Source organism: Artemia franciscana, chromosome 15 (assembly GCF_032884065.1).
Source record: "Artemia franciscana chromosome 15, ASM3288406v1, whole genome shotgun sequence".
NCBI classification, from domain to species: domain Eukaryota; kingdom Metazoa; phylum Arthropoda; class Branchiopoda; order Anostraca; family Artemiidae; genus Artemia; species Artemia franciscana.
Window position 1 is genome coordinate 18,781,638 of NC_088877.1, and position 12,287 is coordinate 18,793,924.

Here is a 12,287-nt window from a genome sequence, read left to right on the forward strand (position 1 = left end):
TATTTACTTCTCCATTTATACTGATGCATGCACGGTCACTAAAAGCTCCATAGGTACTAGACAAATCAAGAAAGAGACTTGTAAGATCGTTTTGTATCATCGAAGAAAGAAACCCAAAAGTTAAAATACCTAATCTTGACCCTCCCCCTTGGAAATACAGATCTCTACCGCTTGAAACCATTGTTTATATATGGTCTATAACAATTTAATTTGTATTTCTGTGGCGCTAAGGGTTAGCGGGTCTGCAATAAAACTACTAGCTCTCTGGTTCCATTTCACACGCAACCCGTCCTCTTTATTTTACCAACATACTATTTTGACGGTTTCTTTTGAGACTGTGCTCCGGTGTGTCTTTCCGCTTTTTTTCCTTTTCGTGGTTACAGCAGTAGCCGTAACGTAGTAAACAGTGAACCATGGTGAGGTAGCCAAAATACTAAAGAACAGAATAAATGAGAGACTGGCATCGCAAAAAGGCAACAGAAGTTTAATTGAGGGGTTCAATTGTCAAATCATTCGGTAGAAAAGAAACTAAATGGCAAAATATTACATAGCTGGTTTTGATTTTCCTATGATTTGAGTAATTCTTTCTCTCATTGTGTCAGCTTGACTTTCTAATAATTTATTCAATAAAATCTCATTTAAGCCCGATTTTCAGTGAGGAGTTATGTTACAGTGCAAAATAAAATATTCCACTGAAACTGAACAGAAACTAGATAGATTTTTCTTCCATCTGTGTAAGACTGCTCTTTTCTAGAAATTTTTTCCGATGTTTACTTTGTCTTAAGCACAATTTCCCTTCTTATTTAATAATAACTTTGCAAAATTCAACATTTTATACTTCTTTTTTAATTTTACCATTAGCTTTAGCCAGAAATTGGAATTTCAATAATGGTCTATCTTAACAACTTCCGCAGTTTATATGTAATGAAGTGGTAAGGCAGCCAAAATACTAAAGAACAGAAGAAATGAGAAACTGGCATCGCAAAAAGGCAACTGAAGTTTAATTGAGCAGCTTGTCAAATCATTTCAATTGTCAAATTAATTGCAAAGAGCGATGTGGACAATATGTTTTATTTCTTTATTTTTTGTTTAGAACAATGAACTTCGTATCGAAGGAGTTGTCGTAGAAACTTTAAAAAGGGCTCATTCCATTCGAAATTGAAGGGCTAGTTCCCTTTTTAATAGTCGAAAGTGATTGGAAGGCAACTTAACCCCTCCCACGCCCACCATTTCCCCAAAAACCTTCAATCAAAATTTTGAGATAGCCATTTTGTTATACATAGATGAAACATCCAAAAATTATGTCTTGAGGATACCTGCCCCCCCCCACAGCCTCCACGGCAAGGGATGTAAGTTATGCCATGGGGGCATTTAAGGTTTATGTAGAAAAGTTGATCGTATAAACTTCAGAGGGGTCTCACCGGATGGCTAATCAGAAGTTTTAGCACCGTTTTCGAGATTAAGAGTGATGAGAGGGTGGATACGCCCCCCCCCAACACCTCGTATCTTCCCGAAATGCAGCTGACAGAAATTTTGTGATGGCCATTTGTTGTCGTAGAAATTTCAAAAACAGCTCATTCGATTGGAAATAGAAAGAACCAGTGCCCTTTTTGATAGTCGAAAGTAGGAGAGCAACTAACCCCCTCCTACGCCCACCATTTCCCCAAACGCATCTAATGAAAGTTTTGAGATAGCCTCTTTGTTCAACGTAATTGAAACGTCTGGAAATTATGTCTTTGGGGATGAAAACTCCTCAAAGCCCTCAGGTCAAGGATTATAAGTTATGTCCTGTGGGCATATAAGGTATTATTGGCGCGCAATAGCGCTGCCTAAGTAAAGAGCGACGTGAGCACAATGTATTTTTCTTTTTTAGACCAGGGCACTTCGTATCAAAGGAGTTGTCTTAGAAACTTCGAAAAGGGCTCATTCGATTGAAAATTGAAAGAGCTAGTGCCTTTTTAATAGTCGAGAGTGATTGGAGGGCCATTAACCTCCCTCCCACGCCCACCATTTCCCCGAACACATTTTGAGATACCCATTCTGTTCAACGCAATTGAAAGATCCGGAATTATGTTTTTGAGGATGATAAACTTCCTCCACAAACCTCAGGGCCAGGTTTGTAAGTTATACCCTTTGGGGCATTTAAGGTTTCGCTTTCATGATGCCCCTGAAGTTTCATCTTGGTACGTTAAGCCGTTCCAAAAATATTGTTTATGTGCGCTTTTGAAACCTTTTCACCTTAATACTCTAAGCCTTACAAGTTGTTGCAATTGAAATAGTAATCGGAGTAGTTTAATAGCAGTCGTAGCATAAGTAAAAGTAGGAGTGGTATAAGTATTATTAGTGATATTCACATATTACCTTTGTTTCAACTGATCTTCCCCTTTGAGTATTCTCCGGAAGTTTCAACTTAATACCCAAATTCATTCTTGAGATACTCCCTTTTGACAATATGCATAAGCTTAGTGTGTTTTTATTTAGTTCAAACTCCCCCTCAATATTCTGTCAACTTTTCACCTTCATACGTGTAGTCTTAATTCAACTAGTATCATAGTAGTAGCGGTAGTATTAGGAACAGTAGTAGCAGTAACAGTGTATAATTACTAGAAGTAAAAGTAGTAGCAGCAGCATTTATAGCAGTAGTAGCAAGTGCATTTTGCCTTTTGGTCAACTGAACATCCCACTCATGATGCCCCTGAAGTTTCCTCTTGATATGATGAGCCGTTCCAAAAATATTGCTGATACGTCCGTATCAGCAATATGTATACACATGGTATGTATTGATTAGATTCAACTTTCCCCTTAAGGTTTCCTCAGATATTTTTATTTAATATCCTCAGCCTTAGTAGCACTCGCTACAGAAGTAGTAGTTGTAGTGATGGCAGTGGCAGTAGTAATAGTACTTGTGGTAGAAGTAGAGGCAGCAATAGTTGTAGTAGTAGTAGCTTCCAATATTGCCTTTTTGGTCAATTAATCATCTCCCTTATCATTTCCTGAGAATTCCAAATAAATACACTCAGTCATTCCTAACTTACACCCTTTTGACAACCTATATATATGTTATGAATTAGTTCAACACCCCCTTCAACATTCCCTAAAAGACTCATCTTAATGCCCTTCGTATTTCGAGATAGTATCAATTTACAATCGAACGAGCCCTTTTTGAAGTTGCTACCACAACACTTTATATAAAAAAAAACTTACTTGCCCCCAGGGCATAACTTAAAGCCCTTGCTCCAGGGCTATGGGGGTTGTGCCAACCCTGCAGGCATTGTTATATGTTCTTTGGGCTATTTTGAATAAAATCGTCATCGCATAATTTCAATCAGATGCCTTTAGTGAAAAGAGGGGTAGTTGGGAAGGGGGGAGGGTAGTTAACTTCAATCACTATTGGTTCTTAAAAGGGCACTATAACTTCAATTTCAACCAATTCGGCCACCTCTAAAGTTTATGCAAGCATGCTTTCCATAAAACCATTAAATTTCCCAGGGACATAACTTACAACCCTCGCCCTCAGGCTCTAGTGATTGGTATCAACCCCAATGCCTTGTTATATGACCATTAGACTATTTTGAATAAAAAGACGGTCTCAAAATTTCTATTAAAGGCATCTCAGGAAAATGATGTTTTTTTGTTTTTTGTCAAATCCCAGCCATGACAAAAAACAACAAAGAGAGGTAAAACTTAATGAAGAGACAACAAATGAGAGAGAAAAGATGAAAACCTAAGACAACGCAGATATTCCGCCTGTATGTAAACTAGGCGTCCTCAGCTCAAGAGAAACAAAGATAAAAAAAAACTCTAAACTAAAAACAAATAAAACCACCACCATACTAATAAAATACAATTGTCGCGACTGGCCCATGTAGGGAAAAGAAGCTATTAGAGTTACTTCAATGAGAACATCAAAGAAACTCAGGAAAAAATAATAAAAACTGAGGTTAAGTTAATTATTCTGTTGCAAAATAATCCTCTTGTTATCTATTATTGAAGCAACTCTTTTTGGTCCAGTAGGTAATCTAAGGAGATTATGCAAAATCTTAATTCCCTTATTGACTATTGGTCCATTTTCAAAAGACGATCATAAATTGGGTCAATATTTAAATTTCCCATGTGCCTATTAACTGAAAGTTTAGCAAACATTTTTTTTTATTTCTATAGCCTCCCTCGCCCACTGAGAAAAACCCCTATCATTAGAAATAGCTATGGCCTCATCAAATTGTACCAAATATTCAGGATGACAGAACATATGTTCAGCCAGAGCCGAAGCAAAAGTTTTTTTCTTTTTATCTTTGTTTCTCTTGTGCTGAGGACGCCTAGTTTGCATAAAGACGAAATATTCGCGTTGTTTAAGTTTTTTTATCTCAGGAATACACGACGTATTTATGTGTGTGGGAGGGAGGGGGTGTGCTCTGATCACTTTGACTTTAAAAAAGGGCACTAGAACTTATGATTATTAATCCAATGAGTCCCCTCCGAAGCATATACTACCAGACCACCCTTTCTATAAGAACCTCATATTCCCCCAGGACATAACTTACGGCCCTTGCCCTGAGAGCTGTAGGGGAGTTGTCTTCCTTATAGACATAATTTCCTTTAACTATGACGAACAAAATAGTTATCCAAATTTTGATGGAAGGTGTTAAGGGAAATGATGACCGCGGAGGGGGGTATTGGTTGCTCTCAAATCACTTTGACTCTTAAAAAGGGCACTATAATTCCCAGTTTCAAATCAAATGAGTCCCATCTGAAGTTTATACGGCCAACCATTTTATAAAAACCATAGATGCCCCCACAGCATGACTTACAGCCCTATCCCCAGGACACTGGGGGTTGTGTCAATCCTAGAGGCATTGTTATATGTTCTTTAGACTATTTCGAGCAAAATCGCTATCTCAGAATTTTAATCGGATTACTTTAGTTAAGAGGTGTAGTCAGGGGGGGGGGTAGCTGCCCTCCATCACTTTTGACTCTTAAAAGAGATTTAGAACTTCCAATTTTCAACCAAACGAGCCTCTTCTAAAGTTTATACAACCATAACTTACAAAAAAAACCTTAAATACCCCCGTGGCATAATTTACAACCCTTGCCCCCAGGCTCTGGGGGTTTGTTCAACCCCAAAAGCCATGTTATATGATATTTGGACTGATTTGAATAAAATCGCTATCTCAAAATTTCTATTAGATGCATTTCGGAACAATACGATGCATTCGGATACGTGTGTGGGAGGGGGGAGCATAGCTGTCCTTCGATCAGTTTGATTCTTGAAGAGCACTGTAGCTTCTGATTACCAGTCCAAGCAGCCCCCTCCAAATTTTGTGCGACCACACTTTCTACACAAACCTTATATGCCCCCAGGGAATAGATTACAACCCTTGCCCTGAAGACTGGGGGGTTGTCATCCTCAAAGATATAATTTCCGGACCTTTCAACTTCGTTGAACAAAAGAGAAATCTTAAATTTTGATTGGAAGTGTTTGTGGAAATGACGGCCGTGGGGGGGCATTAGCCCTCCGATCACTTTAGAGTATTAAAAAGAGCACTAACACTCTCAATTTCCAAACAAACGAGCCCTTTTTGAAGTTTCTACGACAACACTTTCTATAAGAATCTTACTTGCCCCCAGGGAATAACTTACAACCCTTGCCCTGAGGGCTGTGGGGGTTGTCATCCTAAAAGATATAATTTTCAGACCTTTCAACTACGCTGAACAAAATGGCTATATTAAAATTTTGATTGGATGTGTTTGGGGAAATGGTGGGCGTTGGAGGTTGGATTGGAACGAAACAATGCTCCAATCTAACCCCAGAAATAGTTTACAAAATCCTTCTCCAGCCTCACACTAGAACATCTATAGTTTATGTGAGTTACCACAGGTTTCAAAAAACAAAGTTTGGTTGTCAGGTAAACCCAAAATTTCTAAATTTTCTATGCACTCTTACGTGTGATTTGAAAACACGAATTCAATCGGTATCTTCGCCAAATAATATTTTAGAACGCCCAACGATCCTGACCCGTACACCTGATGAAAATATGTATATCGCTATACGATTCGTGAGGAGAAAAGACTAGTTGATCTTCGTTTTATTTCTTTTCTGTAATTTATTGGCAATACAGTACAATTATGAAATCATAATTAACTCAGATGTGCATCGAAACAGAGGCCCCCTTTCTTTGTTTGCAAACAAAGCATCAGAAGTTAGCAGTTTTCAAAGGAAAAGGACATGAAAGTTATAAATTGCTATAGAATTTGCAAAGCGAAAACACTATTTTTTTGCAATTATCTTTTCCCATAAAGAGTAGGGAACACACAAAAGAAGAAAATCTTGGATTAGAAATTACTTCATTTGTGTATTTTGAAACGAGAGTTCCTTCTCTTATTCCCTCTAAAAGGGGAGAAAGATGGAGGAATGTTTCCAAGAAAATATATTCTAATGTGCGTATATTACGATTGTGTAATTTTACTTTCTTTTCTTTTTGTTTTACTGAAATAGCTTAACTATTAAAAAAAATATATCGTCAACACTTCCATAACTGAACGGTAATAAAAGCTTCAATTCTATAAATTCTTTCCAAACAAGCTATTTTTTTTATTGTTAAATCGTGAATATATTGTTAAATCAATAGTTAAAAAAAAAGTTTTGTGTTTTGATATATGAGGTGACCAAAAAATTAGCTTTTGTGTAATAAGCTATTGGGTAACACAAGAAAAACTTCAGTCTAGTTTCCACTTGACCGGATAGTTTTGCAAATTGGTGCTATAGTTGAATTGACTAATAGCGTCGACCAAGACAAATTTTTAGAAAAAGAATTATCTCACGTCCATAGTTTTTGAAACTATCCAAATGGCAGGTCAGGTATATAACCCGAGCACTTCAAATCATTAGATTATTGTTGTTTGTATTTTGTACAGCTTTCTCATCTCCCCTTTTCCATTCGTGGAACACATAACAGCGAATTGGACAAATCGTCTAAGACCATTCTTCTTTTCAACAACTCATAATATGGAATAATATATGAAAATTCCATTTGTATCATTGGTGCTGGCTTACTACGCGAATATTCTTTTTAAACTGTTCATTATCCATTGGATTTCTTTACTGCAAGATGTACGCAAGAACAATTCCCCAATAATTTTGCAACCACAAGATTTGGTGTCTTACAAAATGGGGCTGTAGAAGTAGGAGAAATCATGAAGACAGCTGCACAAAAGGATTCCTCGTTACCCTTCAATAGCCTTAAGTAGGAGTTTTACCAACCTTATAACCACTTACAGGGACTATGGAATCAAAAAAACAACACGCAAACTTAATGTCGGATTAATTTATTACACAGACATGTGCGCAGAAATTCATTATATCAAGAGAAAGCTCATTTCTTAGAGAAGGAAAATTCTTGTACCCCTTCCCCCTCCACCCCAAGTCAACTAAACAAAATTATGCGAGCATGTAGAGAAAATAGTAAACATTTGAAGATTTCGAGATGAAAAGTGAAGTTGTTTCCCAGGATTGAACCAACCCCCTCCCCCCCGACAAAAAAAAATCCAAAACATAAAAATGCATGTTATTTGTATCTTCGACCGACCAATTACATTGTGTTTCCCCAACTTGTTTTCCCACCCCCAAGACTGACTCAAAAGCCTCATATTCCACCGAAAACTAAAATATAATAGTAAAAACACTTTTTTTTTCTTTTTTCGTATACGACCAATAACTCATCATCTCGACTCTGACAACAGAAACTGGATAATTCTTCAGGAAGAAATTAGAGCTTTTTTTTGCAAACCAGCATTGCTGCACTAAAGCAAAAGATGAAGAGAATAAACACTGAAACAAATAGTTCACAAACATTTTATAGTGAATGGGGACTTCTTATAACTGGGTGCTTAGTCACTATACGAACTCAAAACTATTTAGGCCAATATTGACATCCCTGCATTGGAGTGCAAAGTTAAGAGGACATATTAAAAAAGAGAGATGAAAAGCGGAGAAGCAGGACAGACAGAAATAAAAATATAACTTACAATTGGTGATTTGTTTCTTCGGGCAATTACACTGATTGTAGTATCCCCTTCTTCATTATCAGAGCTCGATTCTCCTTCGTTCTCGACTCCAGCTCCGCGTCCTTCTGATGCCTGAAATCCATAAATATTAGAAATAGGTAAAATAATCTGTCCAGTTGTCCCTTCAAAAATTCAAAACAAAAATTTCTGCAGGATCAATTTCAGAGAGTCATATTTAGAAGAGATGGAGTGAATGAGGACCGGATAGGAACAATACGAAAAAAATGAATTTAATTGGAAATATAGAAAACTGCACACAGATTTCTAAAAACGTTGACATTTTGTGGGGAAAGTGGGAACCCAATGTAAACTACGTAAATACCTGCTTCTAATAAATAAATTCTTATTTTTGGTAATCAAAGCTTTCACTTTGAAGATATTTTGTATCGATAAAAATCTTTTTTCTTATATAATATATTTTATAGTCTATATCCATTATGTCTATATTTATCTTCATTTCTGCTTCAAATTTCACTTTAAATTTTTTCTATGTCACTAATTTTGGTTTATTAGAAAAAAGTTTTAACTCCAAATTCTTGCAGTTTTCACGTAAAATGTGGACATTAGTCCAGATTTGTGAATATGACATTGCATCTTGGAAAGCTGCATACCATTCTTGCCTGAATTTAAGAAGGGGGGTTTTCGATTTTCCTTACGCCATAGCCTAAAGTTCTGAGGTGAAGCTCAGTTTCACATTTTATCTCAGAGAGGTCTATGGAGCTGTTCTGCAAAACTTTCTTTTCTTTGTAGACAGTTCTAGCAAGAAATCTCAAGATGCCAGTCTCAAACTAAAGATAGACCCAAATCAAAAACGTTCAAAATGGGCAACGTTTCCCTGGCCCAACCAGCAAAACATCTTAGAGAAAAAAAGCAAAACTTAGAGATCCAAGAAAGGAGCGTTTTCGCACGGATCTGAAGTCATGCCATCTACCACGGCTGGAAATTTCGTTCGAATTAAGGGTACTTGAAAAAAAATTGGACAACAATTGTTGGCAAATACGAGCCAAGCCTAGACTTGGTGCAAAATGAACTAAGTCCCTATTCCATCTGAAAGCCCCACTTAGTCCTCCCTTCTGTCACCCCTTTAGCAGAAAGATAGCCAAGTAGCACCTCATTTAAAATATAAAATTACAACGATTTTCAATCTGTACTATCAGATAATCACTATCTGTATGCGTAGATCCCTATAAGGATCGAGCGAATGTTAATTTTGTTATCTAACTGTGTATTGTTAGGTACAAAACTGAGTATGTAACAGTGAGTAGGAGTAAAAAAAAGTTTCTTCTACTTTGTGAGCTTGATCTTTTCGAGTCAATCTTCAATACAAAGAAACAGACCTGAATTATAGAAGGAGCAGATAAAAAGAAGAACTTAGGCTTAATCGAATATTAGAGAGCATTAATTGTATTTCTATCCATTCGTCTCTTTTGTGTATGAACGTAAGGATGTATAGGATTAATAACGCTTCTGGACTACTAAAGTCCTTGCGTCGGCCACCACAGGACACCCACTGCACTACCACAGGACAATTCGTCTTCTTTGTTCCATATTATTATCTTTCTAATAAATACAACAATACCAGATATACTAAAGGAAACAATAATAAAAAAGAAAACAAAATAATAACAGAAAAATGTTGTCTAGAGGAAAGGTATTTAAGAAAATCAAGTTGGGTCTTGCATAAATATGGCCCTTGGTTCTTAAAACTAAAAGTATACTATACAGTAAAGAGGATTTGACAAGCAGGTCTAGCTAGATTTTATGCCTATGCCGATGCATGTGTTTATGGCCAGGAACGTGTTTAAATACGGAAGTATTGTCAAACATGAATTTGAATATTTCTTCTATGATCAAGCACGATGATTTTGGTAAAAAAGAAGCTTCCAGATTGAAAAACTTGAAATCGAAGCCACAGCTTTCATGATTCTATAAGCAGATCCTTGGCAGTAGCTTGTTTCAGTCAAGAACTGAATTATGTGCGCGGACGGGAGCTACCTAGGCACAAATGTTCTGGCCAGACACATTGCTAGGGGTGGGAGTCTAACAAGATATGAATGAGAGCACCGTTTTTAAAGATGTCGGTATAAGCATAAGGTTCAAGCAGTACATAAGGAAACATGTTAAGAAAACAATTGTTTTCTTCATAATATGTAGAATATTCCTATTTAGTATATTTTGCAGGGGGAGAACCTTTATCTTCACTATTTTCCCAGTATTTCCGGTTTTTCTATCACATTTTTAAATATTTGTTTCTATTTTCTAAGTCTTGAAAATCGTTACAAATAAACACCAACGGCCATCTAATCTAACCTAACCTAACTTAACCTAATTTATCAGTATTTGTCTATTAATATTTTTGTGACAAATTATTAGATGATACTGATAGTGTTTAATTACATATATAGATTATCTGAAAACGGAAAAATGCAGTTGAAACCATGTTCATTTTTTCTGAATTTTGTAAAAAAAAAATTTAAAACAGTGAAAGAAGTAAAGATAAAGGTTCTCCCCCTGCAAGGTGTGTTAACTAGGATTATTCTGCATATTATGAAGTAAGGATTGTTTTCTTAACATGTTTCCTTATGTACTGCTCGATCCCTAGGCCTATACCAGTTTTGCTGATTTTCTGAAAGTGCCATTTTTCTAGTGAAAACGCACCGAATGAACGATTTCCCCCTCCCCGAACAATGCAACGATTTGAAAAATTCAATGAGCAACCGCCTCAAAAAGCAGCCAAATGGTGCAAACGCGCCCACCCAGTCTGACAACTCTGATGTGTGTATCATATACTAAAATGAAGCTTTGTGTTCCCGTAAAATTATATACATGGTCAAATACGACTTTTATATTTAAGGTACGACGCAAAGCCATTGCCTTTAATTTAACGAATAGTTTCAAAAAGAGCCTGTCGAAGAAGAAAAGATGGATCAGGATATTCCACAGATGTATAGAAATTTATATAATTGTAAATGTATGACAACCTTCCGACGGAAAGAGCACAGTTTCTTGGGAACTACTAAAACTTACTCCTCGGATCACTAATCTCTTTCCAATCCGATGAACACTCCGACATGATCGAGATTTTGAAAACGAGCCCCTCAGACCTGCACAAGATGGGCCAAAATCAAACTGCATTTCCGTCAACAAAAACTACATAACAAATGAGACACTGGTGAGCAAGACGGTCCAACGAAGACTGAGTGAAAATGAAACAAGTTTCCCAACCTTCAGATTCAAAATAGGAGGGGATAGAGAAAAGTACAAGGAATCGATGAGAGAGGACATTAGTCGATATTCTATGTTGATTGGAAACTGAGTAAATGGAATGGCCAATCTTTACCAACAAACAAATGGGAGGAAAGCAATAGAGCTTTAGAAAATCCATCCAAGAGACATATAAAGCACTGGTCCCTAGAGTACGCACATTTCTAGTATTAAGGGATTGCTTTTAAAATCAAACTGTTAAACAAAAAAGAATCCATTTCTTTTTTATTCTCCTTCTTCAATGAAACTTATATAAATTATTTTCTCCTTATTAAAAATGCTAGTGATTGCTGCCAAACTACAAAAAATATATTTTCATAGAAGCATGAAAAATTTACATCTATAAATCGTCTAATAAGTTAAAATATTTCCCAGAATTTAAATATAGATCAAAGAATAGCAATATTTAAGCTCCAATTGATTTCGATTCCAGCCGTTTTTCTTTCTTTGCAATTGAACTAAAAGTTCCATAATTCAAAAAATTAGCACATCTTCGTTTTTGTTTCCTTTAATTTTCCACTTTTTGATCAACCCTAAGTTTGTTCCTCTGCTTTTTAATATGAATCAAACAGGATACAAGACGGTAGGCGAATTTCGTGCTTTCGCCCAAATTTAATCCAATACCAGCTAAATTGGCAAAACTTCTAAAGATTTAGAAAAATAACGCAAACACTTTGCCATACTTTAGCGTAGTTTTACTGTACTTGACTCCTAGCACACTGTGGGCTGAATAAATGCTAGAACAGTTTACATCAATCTTTAAACTTCATACTCGTGCATTTCTTTAAAATGAGTTATACTATTTAGCAACATACTGTTATGCGACAACATTGCCAACATCGCTACAAAAACAGTAGCTGGATTATTAGTTTATTTGTTTTTTTAGAGAGATTAGTTAGCACACCGTACCTTATAAAATAATCTTCGGAGTCATACACGCTATTTTTTTTTAGGATGAGATA

The 12,287-nt window shown here is 36.3% G+C and overlaps 1 protein-coding gene across 2 annotated transcripts in view; it reads right to left on the minus strand.

Moving 5' to 3' along the window:
- Nucleotides 1–12,287, minus strand: part of LOC136036137 (oxysterol-binding protein 1-like) — a 117,192-nt gene that overhangs the window by 65,931 nt on the left and 38,974 nt on the right. For both annotated transcript variants that reach the window (XM_065718166.1, XM_065718165.1), the window contains exon 7: nt 8,023–8,133. In XM_065718166.1, the coding sequence (XP_065574238.1) occupies nt 8,023–8,133 (111 nt within the window). The remainder of the gene's footprint in view (nt 1–8,022; nt 8,134–12,287) is intronic.